Source organism: Peromyscus eremicus, chromosome 5, assembly GCF_949786415.1.
Source record: "Peromyscus eremicus chromosome 5, PerEre_H2_v1, whole genome shotgun sequence".
Taxonomy (NCBI): Eukaryota; Metazoa; Chordata; class Mammalia; order Rodentia; family Cricetidae; genus Peromyscus; species Peromyscus eremicus.
The window spans coordinates 119,970,789-119,998,180 of NC_081420.1; the positions used below are offsets into that span (position 1 = coordinate 119,970,789).

Consider the following 27,392-nt stretch of genomic DNA (forward strand, 5'->3'; position numbering starts at 1 on the left):
TGCACAGACTGAAAACAAGTAGCAAATATAATCCTGATGTTTATTTATCGGACCTTAGCAGTGTAGTCTTTGACTGGCTTTTAAATATGGCAAATTTCATTATGCTGGTACACTTAGCAAACAGGTAATACAGATTTTATCCAAGATTTTAAAGATGGGCAACACCAGCAAGCATCTAGTACATAAATATAATATACAACTGAAAATCTCCTCGCAGATCATGAGAATCTAGAGGTTATTTACGTATTTGAAATGTCTCCATTTAGCGAAGTATGCACAGAGGTTTAAGAACAGAAAAGTTCTTAAATAACAATTTACAAGACAACTGGCTTTTGATGTCACATTAAGAAAATCATACTTCAAGCTCCAGAGTATGTGGGGCCATAAAACCTGATCGAAGTTTTGTATGATAAAAATCCCAGTAAGTAAATGGCTTATTGATAATCTCAGATTCAATCTAATCATCCAAGAAAAAGTAGTTTCCACTCTTCTTTTGTTCTACATCCTAGAAAATAAGAGAAGTAACAAAAGTCAGAACAGTGTTCCTCCTGAAGCTACAGCAATCTATGCAGTGTTACTCAGAAGTGCTTCTCTGTCAGAGGACCTCACAGAAGCTCGAGGAAGGGCCTCTCTACAGAGGATGAAATCTGTCATATACTGAAATATTCCCGGGAAAGCTTAAATTCCACCTTTAAGCTCCTGGCACAAAAGACAGAATATTGCCAGCTTAAAAATCACTTCTAATATAAGATTTTCTAAGATTTTATTAAATAGATTTTCTCAAAACTGTTTATAGAATGGTCCTTAACAATCCATTTATCTACCTGCTCAGCATCTCTCTCATTAGGATTATGCTCTATGACCATCTAAAATGACTCAGTATACAATGCCTTAATAAGCAAGGGAGAATGTTTATTCAACTATGTCTTGAAAAGCAAAACCAGAAACTGCTTCAAAGTATTCTTAAAACCTTCATTAACAAAACTCCATTAATCTACTTTCAGTGGCACACAGTAAGGTTTCTCCAAGAATTTTTTTTTTTTTTAAAGATTTATTTATTACATATACAGTGTTCTGTCTGCATATACACCTGCAGGCCAGAAGAGGGCACCAGATCTCATTACAGATGGTTGTGAGCCACCATGTGGGTGCTGGGAATTGAACTCAGGACCTCTGGAAGAACAACCAGTGCTCTTAACCGCTGAGCCATCTCTCCAGCCCGTCCAAGAAGTTTTATTTTATTCTTTTAGAGACAAAGTCTCACAGCCCTGGCTGTCCTAGAACTCACAAAGATCCACCTGCCTCTGCCCCCAAGTGCCTGGATTATGGGTGTGGGCTACTGCTTGTGCCAGATCTCAAGGCAGCTGCAAATGGCACACACAGGTTAGTAAATAAGAAGAGCACATATATACAGCTATTCCCTGCAACCAGAGTACACACATGTAAACGAGGAAAAATAACCCAAACTGAGAACCAATAGATCTGCCATAGATTTTTAAGGAAAAAACAAAACAAAACAAAACAAACCCCAAACTGAGAATCAATAGATCTGCCATAGATTTTTAAGAAAAAAGACTTAGGTTTCTAATGGCAGGAGTTAGCTCATACCTTGATTGAATTGAGCTTGTTTATTCGTGGTCTGTAGTTGTTGGGATCTCTTCTGAATGTAATCTCCAGCTGAGATAAAAACTTGTTCATGCCAGCCAAAAGAGTTTGAGGACTAGGGGAAAATGAACAATTTTCATTAAATTTGGTTAAGTCCCAAGAATCCCCATTACTTCTTCCTCTTAGCTATGCACCGAGCCTAAGGTTACTACACATCATTTGGTTGGTCATATTTCTGTGTAAAACAAACACAATATGATCTGTAGTTCTGATGTTGAAAAAACATTAGGACAATATTTATTGATTTTTTTTTTGTATAACTTTAGACAGAAAGCAGGGGTTTGTACCATGTTAGGGAAGCACTTAATAAAAGTAACTTTCTATTAAAAACTTTTTAAAAAAAAAAGATTTATGTATTAATTATGTATATAGTGTTCTGCCTGCAGGCCAGAAGAGGGCGCCAGATCTCATTACAGATGGTTGTGAGCCACCATGTGGTTGCTGGGAATTGAACTCAGGAACTCTGGAAGAGCAGCCAGTGCTCTTAACCTCTCAGCCATCTCTCCAGCTTCCATTAAAAACTTTTTATGCTTTCGTCTTTCATACCTAAGGTAATTTTATTTTTTTAAAGGTTTATTTAGAGTTACAGACAGTTGTGAGCCATCACGTAGGTACTGGGAAATGAACATGGATCCTCTGGAAGAGCAGCCAATGCTGTTAATCACTTGAGCCATCTCTCCAGCCCCCTAATTTTTAAATTGGCTAAATAACAACAAAAAATATTGAACAGTTTAAAGCTGTCTGCAAACCCAAAAGAAAGATCATTACTGAAGAAATAAATTTTACGTATCTAAGAAATTTCCTGAAAGGAACTTCACATGAAAACAAAGGAATTTTGGGATGCATGGTCCTTTTCTTTCTGTGTTTTTGAGACAGGGCTTACTAAATAGATCTGGCTGTTTTGGAATACACTACTTAGGCCAGGCTGGCCTTGATCTCACAGAGATCCATCTGCCTCTGCCTCCAATGCTAAGATTAAAGAAGTGCGATACCATACCTGGCTGGCACTTCCACGGGCCCAGAATGTGTTTGTGTATCGGTAATTTCATAAGGTACAAGTTAAGGTAGGTAATGGTAAAATAAGACCTCACTGACAGACCTAAACTGTGGTTTCCCTACAACATGATCAATCTAGTCAGAACACTGAAGGTAAGAGAACATGCTGAAACTCTGGTAGGTCAATGTTCTGTATGTGGCATCTACTATAACTGTAGTGGACAAATCATTACTTCTTTGGATTTTACTCTGCACAAAAATTAAGTTTGTGAGGATTATCTACAAAAATGCTATTTTTTTGAAGTATAAATAATCAACTGGACAAAGGTCTAGGGCTCTGTAAGATTATCTACCTGGGTCAAGTATTCTATACTAGTCTGAAAACTACTATTCAGGCCCCGCACAGTACTGTGTAAGAATAACCTAGGGAGTTAAGAAACTGACTTACTAGTTATTACCTTCAAAGAAGCAATAGGACTTCAGTGTTTATGAGCTTACTGGAAGTTTAGAATGTGGTAAGTTTCCAATTGTTAGAAATTAAATTTTATTTCTGAACATTTTAAAAAGCATCTTTACCTGTTTGCAACTGTGTTCTTAGATGGAACACCATCAAACACGATGACGCGATCTGCTAGATAGGTGGCCATGATGAAGTCATGTTCCACAACAAAAGCTGTCTTCTTTGCATGGAGTATGAAACTGGAACACAACAATTTGCAAACTTTTCATAGCTTTTAAGTCACAAAACGAGATTCAAGTGTCTTATTAAACACATTTGCATGTCAGTACACACAATCAAAAACGACATTCTATAAGTAAGACATTTACCGTTTGACGACCCGGGCTGCCATTAATCTTTGTTCAGAATCTAAATATGCAGACGGTTCATCAATTAAATAGACATCAGCAGGTTTGCCCAAACAAAGAGCTAAAGCTACCCGTTGAAGTTCACCACCAGACAATGTCTGCACCTAATTGGAGAAGTTCAGCAACACATGTGAAGACAGTCAAAGTCTGAAATAATGACGCATACAGAACTGTAAGGATAATGTTACAGTACCTCTTGATCAATGATGTTTTCAATCTGTAGGGGCTTCATTACATCAGTCACAAACTGAGGATGAGTGTAAGCATCTCGGATCTTTTCATGTAGTAACTGGCGAACACTTCCCTGGTTTTAATGGAAAAAAGTATTTAAATGATAAATTACCAGGAAAGAACTGTTGTTTATGAATTTTAGTACTAAACTTGACTCAAATGATTTCAATTTGCTACCAATATACATCAATTCTAACTTTTTTCTTCTTCTGGGACAGGGTCTCACTGTGTAGCCAACCAAACTTCCTCCAACTCACACAGCCACCTGCTCTGGCCTCCAAGTGCTGGATTGATGGCTAGTGGGCACCACTACACCTGGCCAATTCTAGTTTTAACCCAATTCACCAGCTTGCTCATGTTTTGAGGCTTTCTACTAAACAGCACTCATGTACATATAAGTAAAAAGGCAATAATCCTAGAATTTAAAAGCAGAAAGTAAGTGAGTGTTTTAGGGGAAAAATAATTAAGAGCAGGAATAATTCTAAATGTCAAACTGGGTTTAAGTACCTTGAATAATCTGTAGGCTATAGCAAACAATGCACCACCTGATTCTTAGTTGAATCCTAAAATGGCTTTCACTTGTTATTCAGAACAGAGCTGAGTTCGAGAACTTGAAACAGATTATGTAAAAAATACTAATGAAGGTAAACAGAAATGTGAAACAGGATTGGTGTTGTGGTATTGACCGTACAGTGATTAAGAAGCTTAATACTTTCAGAAATCAAAGGACATTACTGATTCAGCATAACATTTTCAAGTTTTATACTTGATATGATTTACCAGCATTTCATTTCCCTAAGGCTGAATAACCTCACATTCTAAGAATACATTACATTATGTATCATTCAGCAGCTGACAGACACTGGCTTTTTTCTACTTGTTTGGCTCTGATAAATAGAGCTGCTACAAACATACACATACAGGTTTCAGGTACTGAGGTGTGTTCATTGCCTGGGTATCTGCTAGTGGTTAGAACTGCTAGTGTTTATCACTCTGTGCTGCAGAAATAATAGGACTGGCTTTCTTAGTGGCTGAAGTTTACATTACCACCAGCAACATGCAGCGTCCAATCTCTTCACACTGTCACTAATACTTGTGCATATCTTTTGGATTTTTTTAGTTATCCTAGTGGTTGTAAACTGGTGTTCACCATGTTTGATTTGCATTTTCTTGACAGCTAATAATGACAAGCATTTCTCCATGTGGTTATGGGTCATCTATTATTTCTTCTTTGGAAGAATTTTTGCTTTGGGCCAAAGGCTCACATTAGGTTTGCAAAGGTTTGGGAAAAAAAATGACAGATTTTAAAGCTACTTCCAGAGCCAGAGGTGATATCATATACCCAATACTCCAACACTTGGGCAGTAGGAGCATGTGGATTAAGAATTTCAGGTATTTGTGTTATACAGTAGATTCAAGGCCAGCCTGTGGCTGTAACAGACACTAATATGGATAAGAATTTTAATATGATTGGTTTGTGTGTGGTGGGGATTAAATCAGTGCCGTAATTCATGTTAAACATATACTCTACCACTGGGCTAAAGTCCTAGCCCCTTACTAGATCAAAGACTAAAGGTATACGCACATACATACATTTAATAACCAAATTAAAGTAACAACTCACTGTTGATTTGGGACTGATTTTCTGTGGCTTATAACTGACATTCAGAACTGGTACTTCTCCTGCAAAATAATACAAGCATATGTGACATAAAACCTGCCCAGATGTTTAAAGCTTACTTTGTGGGTAAGAGTAAAAAGGTAATATTTATAACAGTACCTCCTTCGTCAGGTTTAAGCCTTCCAGCAAGCATTCTGATAAATGTGGTTTTGCCTGTACCTGGTAAGATAACAACAAAAACAAAATTAACTTAACATTCTGAAGTAAAACATAATTTCCTCCTTGTTATAATGTGAGAAATATGTCAAAGTTATGAAGAAAAACAAACCCTAGCTGGGCAGTGGTGGCGCGTGCCTTTAGTCCAGCACTTAGGAGGCAGAGACAGGAGGAACTTTGTGAGTTCAAAGCCAGCCTGGTCTACAGGACAGCCAGGACTACACAGGGAAACCAAAAAAAGGAGGAGGAAGGACAAAGGAGGAAGGAGGGAAAGGAAGAGGAGGAGAAAAAGAATCCTCTCTCACCTGTCAAGTATTAGCCTAAACTTATTAGGAGGAATAAGACTAGTGCATTTCAACAAATGCTTATTGCCCATATAACTTAGGTCTTCTGATAGTTTAAAAATGAATTTATCTGAGTTATCATACAATTTATTAAGGGTAGCATAGTCTGTTTTATGAATGAAACTATCACTCACAGCTAGTACAAAAGATCATAACCCAATCAAAAGTGTTTACTGATGCCCAAAATACACTATAAATCTCCTTGTGTAAAAATCTTTCAACAGTTTTATAAACTGCAAGACTATAATACAAATTACTACCTTTAAATCATAAAACACTAGATATTTAGTAGATTCCTCTTATAATTACAGTGACAATTTAATAATGAAAATGTTGGTAATAAAACTATTTATGAAAGTAGACAGAGTTCTCTGAATTTCAAATAAGAAAATTCCAAATACAGGTACCCAGGAACATCTTTTAAAGTTGGTATGTAACTGAGAATGAGTGATTGGTTCACTAGTTTATTTACAGAAAAACTAGTTGAGCAGAAACTACCTATTTTTAGTGGAAATAATGAAGTAAGAAATATTAACCTATCTGAACAACAGTGAGACTAAACTAGCAAATACCACAAAAACGTCAAGTTAAAACAATAAACTTATAGATTCAAACTCAGATGCCAGCCCCTCCGAGTCAATTCTCCATGAACATAGGTAATTTACAGAAGCCACTTTCACGAAATACAGGCTTACCGTTTTCCCCCAGCATCACCATGATTTCAGAATCTGTAAACTCTCCAGCTACAATCGCTAGCTCGAACTCTCCCATCTTTTTCTTCATCCCAGGATATTTATACATACACATCTTTTTAACTTCTTCTTCATTTGCTGTCTCAGCTACCTTGAAAACAAGTGATGCATCCCTGAACCTCAAGTTTTCTGTTGGAACATAGCCATCCAAAAAAATGTTTATGCCTGTTGGGAAGAAAATTACCAACAGATTAGTAAAGACCTAAAAAACATATAAAGAATGTAAATAAAACAAATCTAAAATAAAGATTAAGAGTATGTTCTTTTTTTTGTGTGGGGGGGAATAATACATGTACACTCCATATATCTATCTTCTATCTTCTGTATCTTTGTTAATATCAAGCCTGTATATAACCAAAAGTCGACACTCTGTGTGTTTTAACAGTGTAAACATGCTGGGCATGGTGGCTGGCGCCTATAATTCAACAGTCAGAAGACCAAGGCAATGAGACTGTTAAGAGTTCGAGACTAGCCTGGGCTACACTGTACAGAAAAACCCAAACCAAATGACTCTTTCCCAGTGTAGCTTCATTTTCAGTTTAAACAATCTGTGAGCATACACATGTGAAGCAGGACGCCATTTTTATAGTGTCCTTCTATTAAAATGTTTCTGGGGCAGGAAGATGGCTCTGTGGGTAAGGGTGCCCGATGACTTGAGTTCATGCCCAGGACCCACCGAGTGCAAGGATACCCCATTCCTGGAAGTCTCCCTCTGTCCTCCACACACACTGCTGTATGTATGTGCCCACACACATGGACATACATACTCATACAAGGTAAATAAGCCAATGTAAATAAAAAACGTCATTTTCTCTTACTAAAAAAAAAAGCATAGTACATAAGAATGGAATGTTTTCAGGTATGCAATTGACACAAAATACTTTAGAGAATAAATTTTAAAAATAAGCAATTTAAGTAGTGAGTATTGCTTTGTGAGATAGCCATACAGTTAGAAGTTATTAATATATTTTTTTGATTACTTTTAGTTTCATAAGGAACTACATGAGCTAACTTCATCAAATATATATTTTTTTGGTTTCACTGTACTAAGATAAAAACTATTCTCTAGAGTGTTTTATAGTAGATGAAAGCAAACTAACACTGTACATAAAACCCTTCTCTATTAAAAATAAAGCATTCACAGTGGCAGACAAATTGAAAATAAAGATTATTATGAGTAAATATAATGAAAGATGTGTTTTCAGCATTTCTTTAAGTGGAGAGAAAGTAGCTGAAGCTTTGGGAGGTCTTGGAAAAGTAAGGATGGTTGTCATTCCATCTGGACTAAGAGCCAGGTAAGGGACTTTTATGCTCAGCCTTAAGCACACAGTAGACTGGAAACCTTGGGAACGATAGAACTAACTTTTCTAAAAGGAGGGTTTTCATTTTTAAAGAATCTAAAAAGTGTAAATGTAAAGTTAGAAAATTAAACCCAAAACCTTTGGTGAAGAAAACTTGTCTTAGAGCTTCATTTACCAACTGAAGAAGGGACTTTGGCTGGGGTGGTGCTGCATGCCTTTAATCCTAGCACTCCAGAGGTAGGCAGATTCCTATGAGTTTGAGGCCACCCCAATTTATGAGTTCCAGGACAGCTAAGACTACACAGAGAAACCCTGTCTCAAAAAAACAAAAGAGGGGACTTTGATAAAAATAAATCAGTGCTGTGGTCTCTACATTCTTACTGTGCTAGCTATCCTGTTAACTTGAAAATACATCCTAGTGATCGCCACCTTTATAGTCCAGAGACCTTTTACATAAATATATAAGCTTACATAAGCGCGCGCACACGCACGCACGCACGCATGCACGCACGCACACACACACACACACACACACGTTGATTTTTTTAGTAGCTGAAAGGAAAGCAAGAATGAAGTGCAGTCTCTCATGTCACCATTTAAACCTCACCAGGAACTGCGGGCCCAACACCGACATGCAGGGCTCTCCAGAATGACTAGTGAGTATATCCACAGCTCATCCCGAGTCTATACAACTGCAGGGCACAAGGCAGGTACTCAGGAGTACTCACTGGTTGAAGAGAAACAGTAACCACTGCCTTATGGCATTCCTGGAATAAATACTAAGCTCAGGCAGACAGAAGGGTTGCTGAGTTTGAGGCCAGGTAGGGTATACAGTGAGTTCCAGTCTTTAAAAACAAAAACTGAAGGCAAAGCAAACCAGAAATACCCCACCAAAACAAAAACAACACCCCCACAAAACTAAATTTAGTTCCAGTATCAATTAAAAATGTATGATTATTATTTCAGTGTATGTTTGTGTGTTTGCACGCATGCCATAGTGTGCATGTGGAGGTCAGAGGGCAACTCTGTGGGCAGTTCTCTATGGTCACCAGGCTTACACCACAAGCACTGAGCATGGAGCCCTCCTGCAGCCTCATGGCTCTCTCAGTATTTACTTTTGTTATGACATCATCTGTGAGTGTGTGCATGTGAGCAGCGAACTCTGGAGTCAGTTTTCTCCTATCACTAGGTGGGGTTCTGGGTATTAAACTCAGGTGTCAGGCTTAGCCGCTAGTGTTGTTACCCACTGAGCCATCTTGGAGGTCACAAATGCCTATTTAAAAATTTTCCTAAGACTACTGGCAAGATGCTTGGCATGGTGGCACTCACCTTTAATCCCAGCACTTCAGAAGCAGAGGACCTCAGTGAGTTTGAGGCCAATTTGGACTACATAGTGAGTTCCAGGACAACCTGAGCTACAAAGCAAGACCACTGGCAAGAAAACCAGGCCAACCTCATCCATTTTCCCTTAAAATACATAGCTATTCATCCTAAATATATACGTAGGTAAGTTATAAAAATTTCTTCACATTCTAAACTATCGACATACTTTTTATAAATTACAGAAACTGCCAATTCATTTTATGAAAAGGCTTTGATACGCTGTAAATATCTTGTTCAAAATTATTTATTTTGTTTAAAAACATTAAAATATCTTATTAGATTTTACAGAGCTTAAATGTCACAAACAAAAGATAGGGATTATAGATACATTTGAAATATGAAAATAAGATGAGCACTGAATAAATTTTAAGAGTTTTACTAAATGTGTTAGCTTGTTACAAATAAATTTGAAGGGGACAAATACTGCCTAAGACAAAATGTAAAGATTCACTGATAACAAAAACTAGTAAAAATGTATTTTTATTCTCCCAGCAGAAAATTTTCAAAAAAAGAAAAGAAAAAAAGGAATTGTTTTCTGTAGTGGTGTGCAGCCTTTACAATACACTTCGATCTCCTCAATGATTAAATTACAAAATATCGGTTTCACATACATATTAGAGCAGTGCAAAGTACTGCCTATCAACAACAATACATTTCCAGGCATTAGGGAAGAAGAGGACACAGTGTTATGGGAACAGGTTTTCAAGTTACCTTCTCTTACACTAAAAGGCATAGTGACAACACCATAAGCACTCGGTACACCATATAAACAGCAGATGAAGTCAGAGAGATAGTCTAATACACTTAGATCATGTTCCACCACAATGATATATCTGGAAAGCAAGACAAACTTTTATTTTTAAATTTAACATAACATCATTAGCTAAGACTCATATATATTTCTTTTTACTACAGTTGTAAATTTTAGAAAAACAGAATTTAAAAAATAAAGTATAAAAGAACACAGGAAAGCCATAAAATATTCTCTTACACAAGGCTCATTACTGATGCTCACATTTAAAATATTTTCTTCAGCTAAAAGGAAAACATTTGTAATATAAGGTTTACAGGTATATGAAATAAACATGTCTTGCTAAAATGAAACATTCTAAAGTAAACTTTGCAAAGTGGCACTATAATACTAAATTCAAATATAGCCTTGAGTATGTAATTGTTTGAATACTTCAACCAACTTCTATATTTAAGACTTAAAATGCATCATAGTATGGGATATGCAAAGGAAGATTAAACAGAATCCCTTACCTAAGAATACTGCTCATCTAAGAATTCTGAATAATGAATAATATGAAACAGTGACTCCCTTGCAAAACGTTATATTGACAAAATATAATATTATAGAGAATGAGATTCAGTGAAACTCGGAAAGGAAAATGTTAGTAAGCACTACAGTGCTTTAAGAATGAAGTGAGATATAATATGAATTTCCGGGTAGATTCGACTAAGACGATTTAAAAAAGAATTGCTAGGATACAAGCTACCAAACACTTGTAGTCATGGAGCTTTGTCTGCAGCACTTGATTCCCATCCCCACCGATTCTCACCCATCTCAAATACCAACGTAAAGTATCAGAGTATGCACAAATCAAGTTCTCATTTGTATAAACAGAAACCCCTCTCACAAGATGGCTAATTCTCCTTCCCTTGACAGTGCTCAGATGGGCAGCTGCAGGAGCTCTTCCCTAGCTGTGCCGTGTCAGCAGTGGATCATGTTCCTTTGTCTAAACCAAAGCCAGGCTCTCATCGTTAACTCTTTCTACATCACTAGATCTCAACAAATCTTAGGATCCCTGACGTGCCTATCAATTCCACATGAAACGATTATTTTCAGATTTTCAAGAGCTTTACAACTTCATCTACCTTTTTTTTTTTGTCGTTTGTTTCTTTGAGACAGAGTTTCTCTGTGTAGTCCTGGCTGTCCTGCTCTGTAGACCAGGCTGGCCTTGAACTCAAGAGATTTGCCTGCTTTTGCCTTCAAAGTGCTCGTGTGCACCACCAGGAGTGCCTGGCTGAATTCATCTATCTTACTGTTACTTTATTTATGTACAGAAAAATAATTAAAAATTCAAGTCCACCCCTTCAATAATGCACTTCTCTGTTTTGTATGTTTAAGGGCCACTCCTTCCTAAATGGTCACCTGCCAAAATTTTCATCTATTACAATACCACTCAGCTCCTATTTTAATCCATTTTAAATCCTATTCACTATAGGAATACCTTTCTGGTTTTTTTGGAGCTGAGGACTGAACCCAGGGCCTAGCTTGCCTAGCAGGCGCTCTACCACTGAGCTAAATCCCCAACCCCAGGAATACCTTTCCTAATATGCAAATTAAATGAATTTTTCCTACTCTTAAACTCCCTTTTTACTTAATGAAATCTCTTTCTTGCATTTCTTGAATTCAAATGGAATTAACTTAGAAGTCAAAAGTTTTCTAATGTTTTAGAAGACAGTATCTGTGTACCCAAATAAGAAATGTGCTGAAAAATATAGATAATATATACAATTAAAAACTCATTTATTTTGTATTTCTTACTGTTTTCTGGAGGATATGATCTTCAAAATTTTTATAGCACTAAAGACTATGTGAATGCATGCTTTGACAGTTTCAGAATGAAGATATACTTTCTTTAGCTGTTTACTACCAACCTATTGTCACATAGGGATTACCTTTTTTTTTGGTTTTTTGAGACAAGGTTTCTCTGTGTAACAGCTCTGGCTGTCCTTGAATTACTTTGTAGACCAGGCTGGTCTAAAACTCAGAGATCCATCTGCCTCTGCCTCCCGAGTGCTGAGATTAAAGGTGTGCACCCTACCGCCTGGCTCACACAGGATTCTGTTATCTCAACCAATACATGAGAGATTGGTGCATCTACAAAGGTGTTTTACTTACTGTTTCTGCTTGGGTAACTGAATTTGTCTTCACATGCTATCACTGTTACAATTAAGGTGTTATCTTTTCTCCCACACTTAAAAAAAAAATCTTATAAAGTCTATTTTTCTCACTAGTTTTCCTAAGATCGGTTCATTCTTATTAAGTCTTCCTTTACTTTCTATCTTTTAATTTTCCTCAGTATAAGTGAGATATACTGTTTTATTGTCCAGTGATTTGCCTGAAAAAAAAATATATATATGCGCTGAAATGTGAGTCAGTTGACTATGGATTACTTTCCTTTAGCTCTTCTTTTATTAAAGTTACAATGTTCTTTGATAGTTAAAAATCATAGATGAAGTAGATGATATGATCTATAACCAGAAGGGGCTTGGATTAGGAACTACTTAGTCATCTGCATCTCTATTTTTTAAGATCAGGATATATATGTATTCTTTTCTTTACTGTACTGTCAAGTTCTTAGGATAGCAGGATTATGTTTTTATACTGTTACTTCCCAAAGACTGTTCAAATGCCCAAACATGTGATATAATGCCCAACCATGTGTATGAAGTAAAAAGTCTATCTGTTTGGATAATTAAGACCCTACCAATATATTTGTAGGTTCAATTCGAAACATGTTAAGTGTTATAGATCCTTTATTAGATTTTTGTTTGAGGAGTTGGGGGTTTTACCAATTCTGAAAACCTATCAGCCATGATCCCTTCAATGCCTCTAATTTAAAAGTTAGAATTTTTAAATTTAAATAAATGGATCATTGCTGGGCATAGTGGTGCATGCCTTTAGTCCCAGCACTTGGGAGTCAGAGGCAGGCAGAGCTCTGAATTCAAGGCCAGCCTGGTCTACAGAATGAGTCCCAGCTAGCTAGGGCTACACAGAGAAACCCCGTCTTCAAAAACCAAACCAAAGTAAACCAAACTAACAAAACCCCATCATCATTATTACTGTGTATATGTGAGTGCACATGCCATGGAGGGCATGCTGAGATCAGAGGTAACTTTATGGAATTGATTCTCTCCTTCCAGTTTTATGTGGACTCTAGGGATTGAACTGTATGCCAGGCTTATGCAGCAAGTGACTTCACCTGCTCAGCCATCTTGCCCAGACTCTTTAAAACACAACTAAATAGTCTTCTTACTACAATCATCATGTTTCAAATCTCCTCTTATATTTCAATGCCATTTTCTCAGTTACACTGACTAACTGTGAGACTGAGTTTTAATGTTCCCAATACCGTTTTGCATTTCTAATTAGTCCAGGGAGTTTTTAATGTTGCTGTGTGTGTATTTGTATAAGTTTTTGTGTGTGGGTACATGTATGTCGCTATGCACACATATGTGCATCCTCCCAGAGGCTAGAGGCCAACACCCCTATCTTCTTCAATTGCTTCTCTACCTCATTTTTGAAGGCAGGATCCTTCACTGAACTTGGAGTTCACTGACTGGCTACACTGGCTGACTGGCAAACCCAGGGATCTTTTGACATTGACCTCCCTAGCACTGGGATTACAGGTACACGCCACTGTGCTTGGCCTTTTCTCAGATTCTGGGGCTACACTCAAGTCCTCATGTTTGCATGAGAATTACATTACAAATTAAGCCATCTTCCCAATCCTTTATACTTTTACAGTTTTAGATTTGTTTGGGCTTTTGAACATTTATTCATCAAATTCTTAGGGTTTTTTAACACTTTAAAACATTTTATATTATTATTATTATTATTATTATTATTATTATTATGGTTTTTCAAGACAGGGTTTCTCTGTGTAGCTTTGCGCCTTTCCTGGAACTCACTCTGTAGCCCAGGCTGGCCTTGAACTCACAGAGATCTGCCTGGCTCTGCCTCCCAAGTGCTGGGATTAAAGGTGTGCACCACAACTGCCTGACCATTTCATATTATTTTAGAGGCTCTTTCAGAATGTAAGATGAAATTCTAACACTGTTATCTTGTTGTGTATATTGACTAAGTTTAGAGATAGCTGCTTTTTATACTTTCTGAGAGCTAAGCTCATGTTCATCTTTATCTGTAAAAATTGTATTCAGAGTTGAGGGCATAGCCCTCCCAAATGCATTGTTATTTGTTTCTACACACCATAAGGCTAAAAAGTTCCAAGACTCCTTTTACTGCTTTCTCACCCTGAAGGTTCAGTTCTATAGCTATATGACCTGTTTGCACAACCACATAATTAAAGGGGAATCGTCACTCCAATTCCAATGTACTTTTCCTTGGCATTTCCAGTTCCTGATGAGTAACGTGTTTCCAATTTGCTTTTTTGCTAAGAAAGCAGAAGTTCAGAGTCCTGGCATATTATGTATGATAATCCAATACAAGAAACAAGCTTCCATCTGCAGAGGGCAATAAAACCCATGACCAACATTATAGACACCAACAATGTCTGGAAAGCCCATATCTATCTTTATTCTTTAGAGTTCTCACTTTGTTTTCTGATCCCTTGAGACTTGTATTATCTTCAAACAATGTTTATCAAATCAGTAACTAAAGAGAGGCATTATGGTATAAAAATACACTGTAGCAAAATCCTCCTGTATTCTGGTTACAGCCTTGTCAAATAAATGTACACCACTGAATAATAAACTTTTCAGATCATATGCTCCTTCAACTGTAAAACGTGAATTCTACCTAAAGACCTAATAAAATTACCAGAAGCATCAAAGGCAATGATGAATTAAGAAATTCTGAAAACTGAAAAGCACTATACTCAACACATGGTATTGTGAATGGATCATGGAAGTTACTAAGAACTTTTTTCTGCTCAGTGAGACTGTAAACACCAGAACATAATTCTGATGATAATGTCTTAAGCATGTATGGTTTGTATGTACAAGACTGAGATTTGTATTTGAGGATCTAGTAAAAACTAAGATGTTTTCCCCCAAAAACATACACATAGCATACAAAATTTAGATGCTACATAAAATCAGAGGTACCAATATACAAATCTTGCACTAAGAACCTATGTTCTAGGATAGAGGAATGGAAATTTGGGTGGTTGTTTACAAATGATCAAGATGAAAAACATGAATTTGTTTAATCTTTAAGTATCTGTAAAATTCCCCCAACAAAAGAACACAGAAATGTACTGGATCTATACTTACCTATCTGGATTTATTAGAGATCGAATAGTAATGGCAGCTTTTAAACGCTGCTTGACATCGAGGTAACTGGAAGGTTCATCAAACATAAAACTAAGAAAAAAAAAGCAAGTATGCTCAGTTTGAATAACCTAAAATAATTCCACCATATATACTCTTTTTACGTAGCACAATCATGGCTCTGACTTAACAGAATTAGAAATTTCACATACCAATGAAAGGAGGCTAATTGTAAGGGTAAAACTCTGTATTTTGTTCAGGAGAAGAAAGAAAATAATTACAAAAAGCAGAAATATATACCTACAAATTTGAGGAGAGCTTTGAAGATTGGACTGACTTATTAACTGGTTACTGTTTCATGAAAAATATTCGGATACAGTCTGAAGTAGTTTGAAGAGCCCCTTTCTTTTTTTTATCTTAAACTGTATTTATTGTGTGTGTGTGTTTAGGGTTGTCACTGCCTGCATGAGGAGATCAAAGAACAACTTTGTTGAATTGGTTCTTTTTGCACCTTGCGGTTCTGAGGAACTGAACTCGGTGGTAAGGCTTGGTGACAAGTACCTATTCCACTGAGCCATTTTACTGGCCCCCAAAAAAGAGACATTTTCTTAATTGCCTCAAGTCTAAAAGCTTTAAAGTAGATTGTTTCTCACGCACAGAATTTCACTGAGTACTCTGTGGAGAAGGAGCTTGATTACACAGCAGAGCAGAAATGTGGAAAAGGAAGGAAGCAGGAGATATCTGAGAGGAGGACGATGTTAGACAGTAGGAAAAGAGCTCTGCCTCTCTTCTTCCATTTCCCCTCACACAGCATGCTACTCTGACTGTGACTAGTCCAAAGACCATCTTTCACTTGAGATATGTAGAAAGCTTACTGACCTGGACAGAGAGCTATGTACAGCATAAAAAACAACTCATGAGAATAGACAACTTCCCTGTCTTGGGACTCCTAACAGGGAAAACGGGTCATGGATATATGACTGCTTTAACATATTTCTTCAAAATCAGAGCTTTAAATATCTTTAGTAGTTATTCCTTTCAAGATCACTACTGTATTAGTAGTATTAGAAATACAAACTCACAAAGATTAAGATACACAAAAAGTGTAAAGTAACCTACATATCAGCTTTTTGTATGCAAACGACAGCACAAGCAAATCTCTGCAACTCTCCTCCTGAAAGATCTTCAACATTTCGTTCTTTAAGGTGAGTTAAATCTACAAAGAATAATCAGAAGCATTGTGTTCAATGTTATAAATTCCATTTCACCTCTTCTGGGCAAAATGCATACTGTATGTCAGTACTCTGGGGTTGAATGATACTCCAATTTAAAAGTGTGTAGTAACAATAATATAATTATGAAAGCTTTCCTCATGAATTTAGCAACCCACATAAAGACGATTATGACCAAATGCAATCTATTAAAAGCATGTACTCAAAAACTTACCAAGTTGCTGACATACAATTGCCTGTGTCTTTGTTTCATCTTTTCGGTCCAAAATAGACCCCACTGTCCCCTATCATAACAGAAAATTATCACTATTTTCCTGCAGCATTAAAAAGTCATAAAGTAAAACAAGTCTACTTTGATATAACTTTTATTCTTCTACCAGTATCTATAATATATAGCCTCTCTCTATAAACCAACTGACCTTTGCAGCCTTGGGAATTTGGTCTACATATTGAGGTTTGATAATGGCTTTTAGGTCATCTTCTAGAATTTTGGTGAAATAATTTTGTAATTCAGATCCACGGAAATAAGTCAAGATTTCTTGCCAATCAGGCGGATCCTAGAAACATATATAATAGTTATCAGAATTTAAGATAAAAATACAAAGGGGATGGATGCTAAATAAAATTAAATATGTCTAAATGAAGACTTCTTCTAATTTACGATTAGAAATATACAATTTCAAATCAAGGCATACCAATTCAAAAGTTTAAGTGAACTATGAATTTTCAGTTAAGCAACACTAACAGATCTTACTTTAGAAAGGGTGGAAAATGAGACTTGCCACATACAGATACAAAACTAAACAACAAAAACCCCAAACCCCCAACAAACAATAATAACAAAAAGAAAGAACGAAATCCATACATGGTAGTGTATACCAGTATTGGGAGGCCGAGTCAAGAGGACTTTTTAGTTCAAGGTCTGAGGCTACATAGTAAGAGCATGTCTTAAAATACCAAACTAAATCAAACCAAACTTGGGCCATACAACATCTTTGAACTTTAATCCCACAAATTAACTTAAAAATAAGAACATCAAAAAAATTATACTCATCCCTCTCCTCAAAAAAAATCACAGAAAAGACCCAGATATTAATTTTCATAGTCTGTTAATACATACATCATACTTTCCAAGGTTTGGCTTTTGCTTTCCTGCTAAAATTTTTAATGCAGTTGACTTTCCAATACCATTAGTTCCAACTAATCCCAAAACTTCACCTGGACGAGGGATAGGCAATCTATTACAATACCGGGGGAAAAAAAGAAAAAAAAAAAAGACTCAGTATTAGATAGGTGAAGGTACCCAACAGCAGGATGATAGACTCTAAATACTTGCATGTTACACATACCCATTAACATGCTAAGAAATACATGCTAAGCATTATTAGGGAGGAAACAGCCAAGTGAAACTAACTGTTAGAAATGTTTCCTCCATCAATTAATACTCCCAATTTTATTTATCTAATTCTTTATCTAAAAATAACATTTTTCTTTACAGTTAAGGCTCAGCTTTAGCACACAGTAAAAATTCCACAGCAAGCACACCCCACACTGTCACTTTTTTTCCTTTCTGGCTTGCCACTTACTTTTAAGGAGGGAAGTGCCACACCAACTACAAACTTTGTACGTCACACTCCCTCTTATTTTTGGCCCCTTACAGCTGGCTGGGTGAAAAGACCTTTTTATTCGTAAAATTTAGACTTTCAGATTAAATATACTGCAATATATTGCATATTAATATATTAATATTCAGCAGAAAAAAATAAGAATTAAGAACCTAGTGATTTAATATGAAGCTCAAGTCAGCATAATATTCTCTGTGAATATGTAAGGTTTCTTTTAAGGTTATTTAGGATAGGATATTATGAACAATGGTGACTGTCAATTGTGATTGTATTTTATAATGATCTGAGATGTTTTTACCTTCCACACATCTAGTTTCTGTATCCATTTATGACATAATTTAACTGGCCTAAAGCTTTTGTAGTTGTTTTAAATTCCCTCAGGAATTAATTCTAATATTAACCAGAATGAACTACTGACATTTTTTGTTTGTTTTTTTGAGACAGGATCTCACTAAGGTAGCCTTGGCTGGTCTAGAGCTAACTATACAGACCAGGCTAGCCTGGAACTTACAGAGATCCTCTTGCCTCTGCCTCCCAAGTGCTGGGATCAAAGACATGTGCCACCATGCCTGGCAACTGCTGAGATATAAATATAACCTTGCATTTTATAATATTCTATTATTCTTTGATAGATATTCAGTATCATTTTGTTACACTTCTCTGAAAACTCTAAGGGAATTTTAACCCTTGACTGAAGTAAAGAGAAATATACCTGTGAAGCTTGAAAGCATTGGCACAATATCGATGCGTTGTTTCTTTTTCCAAGTTGCTTGGCAAATTGACAATTGATAAGGCGCCAAAGGGGCATTTCTGTTATTTAAAATAAAAAAATCATACATTAATTTATAAAATACACGATGCAAATAGGTTAAGAATATTTTTATTGAAATCTTCCAAGCATGAGTTTTACAAATGAAAAGTAATTTTTATCTTATGTACTTAAAAATAAAAATCAAGTTCCTTGAAGATTAAAGCTGAATTGATAAATTTAATACTCTTCTTCATGACTGATAAATCAGTAATTATAGATCAGACAGTACTGTGCAGTGCTTTCCATAATCTGTCTATAACAGAGGTTTTCTTCCCCTTAAACTATTTCTGTCCTCGTTTGCATCTTTCCTACACTAGGTAAAGTCTTTTAAGGTGTCTGGACTGTATCATTTGGGGGAGAGGGCTACTTCTATCCTAGACTAGGTAAAGTCTTTTAAGGTGTCTGGATTGTATCATTTGGGTGAAAGGGCTACTTCTATCCTGCCAATAGCCTATATACTGGATCAAAGCCTAATGCTTTTCTGTTAACTTATTCAATACAGTATTTGACTATCAGATAAATGTTCACAGAACAAGAATAAGGCAAGTATAAGAAAGTCACTAAGGGCAGTGGTAGTGTGTGGGCTGGGAGATGGCTCAGTGGTTCTAACTCAGTTTAGATATATTCCCAGCACTCATATAAAAAGCCAGGTGTGACAGTGTGTTCCTAAAATCTCAAGCTGGAGGTGGGAAAAGGAAGATCCATGGGGCTTGCTGGCCAGTACGTCAACCCAGCCTAGTAAGGTCCAGGTTTAGTCAGAGACCTTCCTTAAAACACACAAGGTGGGATGCAATTGAGAAAGACACATGACTTCTGACCTCTGGCCTCCATATGTACATCTACCCACTTACACACATGCATACTAAAGAAAAAAAAGAAAGCAGTCATAATGTGGCTAAATATATCTCTAAAGTATAGACAATGATAGAGACATAACCAGGAAGGACAAGGTCAGCTTAGAGCTATGATTCAGAAAGAATTCAGTGAATTTTCTTTTCAAACTATGAAAACATAACAAATTAAAGAAAACAAATCAAAACAATTATTTATTTTCTAATAATTTCTGCCCCCTAGCCGTACTGCTAAATTTTTACAACGTTTTCTATTCTCCTCTTTTCATCAATGTATAAAAAAAATGCCTACAAGCAGGCCATGGAAAAGTGCCATGGAAAAGAAATTCACACTCATAATGATGTGGACTACTCAGTGCTCGGGATGAATGTATTACTTCCTCCTCCATTACTGAGAGTTGATTTAATTAGCGTTTTTAGGTATTCAGACGTTATCTAAAATTCTGGCATATTATTTTCTCACAGCATCAAAAAGAAAACAGAATAGATGACACTGTAATGCTCACACCAGATCCCTAATGCCAGCATAAAGGCAGGCACACATGACAAATGACCAGTAAATAGTTTGCAGGACTAGCACTTCCTGTTTACATTTTCAAAATAAGAGACAACATTTTCAGAATCCATGTAACTTTTCTTGATTCTTAAATAAGGATTAAAAAACCAATATAAAACATACCTATGGCTTATGTGAACAATTTATAGGTAAGTATCCAGTTGCTAAATTCCTCTTATAAGCTAAAGCTGGAGATTTACCACTCATAAGTCAAAAGTCAATTATTCAATGTAACAAAATTTAAGATGCTTAAAATTATACTACTGGAATAAATACAACAGATGCCTATATAAGATACAGTAAAGCATTATTAGATTAAACTTACGATTTTTTTTCTTTATTTTTGCTATATTTCTACTTGAGAATGGTAAATTCAAAATTAAATAAACTTGGGCCAGGTGTAGTGGCGTACACTTTTAATCTCAGCACTCAGGAGGTAGAGGCAGGAGGATCTCTGTGAGTTGAAGGCTAGCCTGCTCTACAGAGCATGTTCCAGGCCATCCGAAGTTAATTAGTGAGCCCAGTCTCAAAACAAAAATAGACTTGAGAAAATATTATGTCAATTATACTTTATTTCCAGAATATTTTGGTAAATACTTGCTACAAAATTTTCATGTAATAAAAAGCTGAATACAGAGAAATAATCTAGTTAGAAATATCTTTACCAAGCTGTATATGACAATTACTTGCTTAAAAATTTTTATTATTGAGTGTGCATGGGTGTGTATGCCATGGTGCATATGTGGAGATCAGAAGACATATCTAGGGAGCTGGTTCTCTCTACAGTTAAGTGGGTCCCTCAATTTGAAATCAGGTCATTAGACTTGCTCGAAAAGTGCCGTCTTCTCCCGGGACATCTCAGTGACCCACTAATTTTGGGTTCTCCGTTCCTTTCAGGTCCAGAGACAGATGTACCTCCTTAGGCAGTACCAGCCTTATCTCTGAAACATAATGGTGAAGGCTGGAGTCAACAGATTTGGCCACACTGGGTGCCGGATTGCATGTTGCCTTTAACTCCGGCAAAGTGGATACTGTTGCTATAAATGGTCCCTTCACTGAGCTCAACTACATGGTATCCATGTTCCAGTGTGATTACAACCATGGCATTTTCCATAGCACAGTCAAGAGCGGCACTGGGAAACTTGTCAATGATAGGAAGGTTACTTCTATCTTCAAGGAGTGTGATCTATCCAAACCAAATAGGGTGATGCTGGTGCTGAGGGTCCAGTGGTATCTTCGTTATTATGGAGGAGGCCAGGGCTCACTTGAGGGGTGGAGCTGAAAAGGTCATTTATCATATCTGCCACTTCTGCTGATGGCTCCCATTTTTGTGATGGGCATTAACCATGATAAGGATGTAAAACCTCACTCGAGATCGTCAGTAATGTCTCTGTCACCACCAACTGCTTAGTGCCCCTAGCCAAGGCCATCCCATGACAACTTTGGTATCACTGAAGGACTCAGGACCACTATAGATGGCCCCCCTGGGAAACTGTGATGACAGCCATAGAGCTGGCCAGAACATCATCTCTGCATCCACTAGCTCCACTAAGACTGTGGTCAGTCATTCCAGAGTTGAATAGGAAGCTCACTGTTATGGCCTTGCATATTCCTACTCCCACTGTGTCCATGGTTGATCTGACCTGCCACCTGGAGAGAGCTGACAATGTGATGACATCAAGAAGATAGTGAAGCCGACACTGGAGGAAGGCCTAAAGAGCATCCATCCTGGGCTGAGGACCAGGTTGTCTTCTGTGACTTTATGATGCCCTCTTTCATCTTTGATGCTGGGGTCAACACTGGTCTCAGCAGCCACCTTGTCAAGCTCATTTCCAGGTATGACTATTGGCTCTAGCAACAGCATGAGGGACTTCATAGTTCATGCAACCTCCAAAGAGTAAGGAATCCTGAACTACACACCCCAGCAAGAACGAGAGAGGAAGAGAGAAGCTGCTGTGGAGTCCCTGCCCCATCAGCATCCACCACACTGAGCATCTCCCCTCATTTTTCATCTTAGATGCCCCCAGAAGAAAGAGAGGGGCTTAGTGAATCCACTGGTCTTGCATACCATCTTTAAAGATCACTAGAACTCCCAAATAAATTAAATAAGTATATAAAGTAAGTTCGGTTTGGGGGCCAGCAAGATGGCTCAGTAGGTAAAGACGCTTGCCACCAAGTCTGGTAATCTGAGTTTGATCCCTGGAACCTATATGGTGGAAGAACGGATACCTGCATATTATCCTCCAACCTCCACACGTACACTGTGGCAGAGGCACCCAGACATGAGCGCGTTAGAACACACACACACACACACACACACACACACACACACACACACACGAAATAAATGTAAGATAGTAATAAAAGTGAGGTTTCAATAATTTAAAAAAGCAATAATACTGTCATAAGAATATTCTTCCTTAAATTTATTTTTAATTTATATGCCCTATACTTTTGTCTTAAAAAAAAAAGTACTTAGAATTTTCAGATTTTATTTTTGACTCGATAAATAAAATATCATCACTTACCTTAATACAAATACCACAACCAATACAGAGAGTCTCAGAAATCCATGCTATTTTGCTCTGGGGTGTAACCTCTATGCATAATTTTCCTGGGAAAGAAAAACAATTTCCTTTATCAGAACACTTTTAAGATTGTTATTCAGAAAATGCTGTTTCTGGAAATCCCATACAAAAGTTTCAATAGCAAAGACAATTTCTTAAATTAGTGTTTGGTAGGGCACATTCTGAATTAAATAACTAGATTTATTAATTATGTATTCTTGCCAGGCAATAAGCAAATGGCCAATATATTCTGTTTATCTAATTGTGGTAAAAATATGGTAAACCTTGAAATATTATTGTGTTTAAGTTGACTGACTTGAATTTGTTTTTGGTGCTATGGATGCAACCTGCATACACTAACTAACTCTTTAACTCATGAAAGAAAGCATGTCTTAGAAATGGAAAGGCACACCATAGATAGGAATAAAACATTTCAGTTAGGTAAATGAAACCCCCAAAAGCAGTTTTTTAGTATACAGACACAAATTAAGCTCAGTATTCAAGACATAAACAATTGAATTTCTGAAAAGCACAGGAGACACTAACAGATACCATCTAAAGTCTAGAAGTTACTACTACAAGACAGTAGTCATGTAGCCAATGCTGAAAGGCCACCAACAATTTGCCAACTCTTAATCGCTAGATTTACTTAGTCCTGAAAATCTAGCATTACCCCATGGAATGATTGTCACTAAGCTAAAACTTATTTATTTATTGGTTTCAGGATGAAAACAACATCTAATGTAAAGATTCTGGTAATCATTCCCCTGTGACTCAATTATAGAATTTTGTAGAATAGAAAAGATTGCAGTTAACTATTGGTTTGACTTTATAATTAGTGAATGTCTTAACAATGACATTCTATAAGTTCTTTTAAAAGGACCATTTAGTCACAAACTAATAAAAGCTTACAATAAATTCTAACTTTCTCACCTTGGTAGTTCACAGAAACTAACAGTGATTAACACAGTATCTGCTAAAGCCTCTCTGAAGCTCTCACACCCGTTTGCTTTTCCCCAGCCACTCTCTACCCTCAGATGGCCAACAGGACCCTTACCCATTCGAACCACAGGGCAGCTCTTCTTGCACTCCTGTCGACATTTCTTAGGTTTGCATTTGTCATGGTTGACAATAGCAATTCTTGTTAATTTGTCTGCCATAATTGTAACAAAGAATATCGGGCTCTCCTATTAAAGATAAATGAACAAAGTTATAACAAATTCAATAAACAAAACAAAAAAACCCACCTAGGTTTAATACACATGCATGGGAAAATACTCAAGAACATTAAATCCCGAAAGATCTAACCAAATAAAATATGCTATCTCAGTTTTTATAATAAAATAGTTGTTTTCAAAAAATTAATTCTTCCAAAATTATATACAATCCAATTTCTTGGGCAAAAAATATGTCATATAAACCCAAGCTAAAGTTCTTTTGGGAAATGAGTAATCAGGAATATTAAAACATCAAGGATAGAAACTTACACTTGGCACATTAAAAATATTACACAAAGGCTCAATAATTAATAAGTATGAATATAAACTTATAAAATGGTCTATATATTGAAAACAAACACACACACACACACACTCACACACTCTAAAGATGTTTCTTCTTTGTTCCTATAAACCAATGATTAATTTTGTTTTCCAATTGACTATAATGACTACTACTGATGGAAAGAGACAACTAGAGCTGTGACCATCATGTTACCGTCCAGGTTTTTATGTTTGTAGCAATTCACTATACATATATACCATTCTTTCAAGACTCTTCTAAGTCTTGATATATAACATCTACACAGAATTTAGATCAAAGCAAATTTAACTATCTTTTATGATATTGGGTTTGATATATTGACATTAATCCCTCATGTGACCAAAAGGAATATATCCTAACAGTGCCTTCAGACTCTGGTTTATTTCATATATAATGGAGAAACCAAAAGCCAAGACTATCCATTTGCAAAGATATTTTGCTAGCCTTTTCTGTGATCCTCAACTAATATAGCCATTAATATGATTAAGGAGGGACATAAGCAATCTTGCTCCTCAATGCTGCCCTAGACTATTTCCTCTTCATCCCCCAAAACAGGCTTTCCTCTCTGACCCAAATGTTTTAATCACTTACAGACTATCAGATCACATCTTTAACTACGTTAATGAAAAATGAAACCTTAACAGAGCTATGCTGACAAACAAGGTCACTTCTTTAAAAACTGATCCAGGTCTCCTAAGTTAGAAGAAATTAAATGATTTTACTTTACCTTAAAGTTAATTTAAAACCCTAAGCCAAATCATGTGATTTTTCTAAGAAGTTTACTATTTTAGCAAAGCTGCTACTAAATTGGGCACCATGCATTCCAATATAAATAATAATGCTTTTTTACAAATTACCTGGCAAATGAATTCCTTTTCAGAGATAAACAAATCTTTCACTATGAAATTGCTTATGTTGGTCTTTATTTTTGTTAAGGAACTAAAACTACCTAATTTTCAAATTATTAAAAGTCTATAATATACAATACTTATGGGGAACAGAAACATCTGAGGTGGCTAATAAAGTTCATTTACATAATATAATGATAAATTATTTTACATTTAAGAAAAACGAATACAGAGGAGAGGAGAGGTTGTATAACCGTTACATAGGTAAACACCACTTGTTCAATTATTATTGTTCGTATTATTTCCAAGAATTAGGGAAAAGGAGTTCCCTTCTTTCCAGTAAGAAGAACTTGGTACAGAAAAGCTTGCAGAGGAAGGTCAAAGCAACAAACTTTTGGGAATACAAAAAGGTCTGAAGACATTTCAGATCTGAAGACAGACGGTTAAAAATGGATACTATTAAAGCAATGACTCTGGTGAGAGGCATACACCTGGGAAACATGTACCGTCTAAGATCACATGAAATATTATGACCTAGGCTTACTGTAAATTAGCCTTATAAAGCATAATGAGTTGGGAAAGGCACATAGCTTTGATTTTTAATGGCTTTCCTTTCAGCAACTGGTAAATGTGAAACAAATTTTTTTGTCTGTTTTTGTTCTGTTTGTAGAGGTGAGCTAAGCTACATCAATTAAAAAAGTAAAACCTTAAGCACATTTTGGTTCAAATATATATAAAAAACTTCTGATTATACTGAATACATTGACTATCAACTGACAGACACAGGACAGTAACACCTACGTTACTGGCCTGTATGCTGAGTAGTTTCAGGCCCAGTGACTACAAGGCAGGTGTCACTATCCTAACTCCCTAGTTAGTAGTCCCTAAGAAAAGGGTAAACCAACAAAATCTGTTTTGAGAGTTATTCCTTAGTTACCAATTTTAACATCAAAAAGAGAAAATACTTATGTAGCTCATGGGATGTAGGAATTCAACTTTGGCCATCATTCATTTGCAACAAATACTAAATGCCTACAATGTATTGCGCCTTGAAAGGCTAAAGATATTTTGAATAAAGACACCATCCCTGATGTCAAGAAGCTTAAGATGTAACAAATGAAAAAAAAACAAAAACAAAAAACAGATTAAGTCACTAGTGGGAAGAGTAAGGAGTGCTACAAAGTGCCTCTCCAAAGCCCTATAGACAGGCATTCAACTAGGAAATTCACTTGGGCCAATTCCAGTACCAACTGAGTATGCGTCGCTCTCTGAGAAAAGTAGAACATTTGCCCATCATTTCTATAAAGCCTGGGAGTGGCCAAGAGTCCTGGACTTCATGGCGGCAAGATGCCGTGACTCACTCCACAATCATTAAAAGGCACAAGAAAAACCACGACTTTCCACAACCAAATGGCTGTGTGACAACGTAGCCATCTGCCTGTGAGAGGAGGCTGGGGGCCCTGCCGGGTGCGGCAGGTTGCGAAGGTGCCTTCCTCCACAGAAGGGTTAGCTCCAGGGTGGGAGCAGGGGAAGGGGAGGCGGCGGGGGATGGATGCCCGCGGCGATGGCATCTGGGACCACTCTCGTGGCAGCTGTCAGGGTCTGGAGCGTAACAGCCTCGAGGCCGGATGGCTGAACAGACCCACGAGGAGCCAGCAGTCCCGCACGTGCAGCCGGAGCCGGTTGCCACGCGCTACGGTCCCCGCTCCAGAGGCCTAGCCACAGGCGCTCCGAGAGCGTCCCCCATAGTCTGCCACGCTGGCAGTCGGCCGCCGAACGCCAGACCCCTCCCACCTACTCACGTACCTGGAGACAACGGTCCCCTTACAGTGGGGCGTGCGGGAGCCAAAGCAGCGCTCGCCTTCACGCCTCAGCCGCACAACGTGTTCTTACCGCCAGTGGCCAAGATGGCGGTCTCCAGCCGCCGCCTCGCGCAGGGGAGGGGAGCGCAGTGCGCGTGCGC

At 37.1% G+C, this 27,392-nt stretch overlaps 1 protein-coding gene across 1 annotated transcript; it reads right to left on the reverse strand.

Moving 5' to 3' along the window:
- Positions 1 to 21: 21 nt before the first annotated feature.
- Abce1 (ATP binding cassette subfamily E member 1) lies at positions 22 to 27,392 on the reverse strand. The gene is made up of 18 exons (XM_059264313.1): positions 27,236 to 27,392; positions 24,097 to 24,226; positions 23,001 to 23,086; positions 18,967 to 19,064; positions 17,750 to 17,867; positions 17,049 to 17,186; positions 16,844 to 16,913; positions 16,517 to 16,613; positions 15,401 to 15,490; positions 10,088 to 10,209; positions 6,636 to 6,857; positions 5,540 to 5,599; positions 5,384 to 5,442; positions 3,722 to 3,832; positions 3,490 to 3,632; positions 3,238 to 3,360; positions 1,609 to 1,720; positions 22 to 505 (listed from the first exon to the last, which is right to left on the reverse strand). The coding sequence occupies exons 2-18, from the start codon at positions 24,197 to 24,199 to the stop codon at positions 458 to 460; spliced, it is 1,800 nt and encodes a 599-aa protein (XP_059120296.1). The 5' UTR covers positions 24,200 to 24,226; positions 27,236 to 27,392; the 3' UTR covers positions 22 to 457.

What these genes read in the sequence shown, in the direction of transcription:
- Abce1 (XM_059264313.1), bottom strand. Translation starts at nt 24,199, where the DNA reads ATGGCAGACAAATTAACAAGAATTGCTATTGTCAACCATGACAAATGC. An exon ending in CAAACCTTGGAAAGTATGAT is followed by an intron (nt 17,187 to 17,749) that starts GTATGTATTAAC and finishes ATATGTTTCTAG; the next exon opens with GATCCGCCTGATTGGCAAGA. An exon ending in GCTTAAACCTGACGAAGGAG is followed by an intron (nt 5,443 to 5,539) that starts GTACTGTTATAA and finishes ATTATTTTGCAG; the next exon opens with GAGAAGTACCAGTTCTGAAT.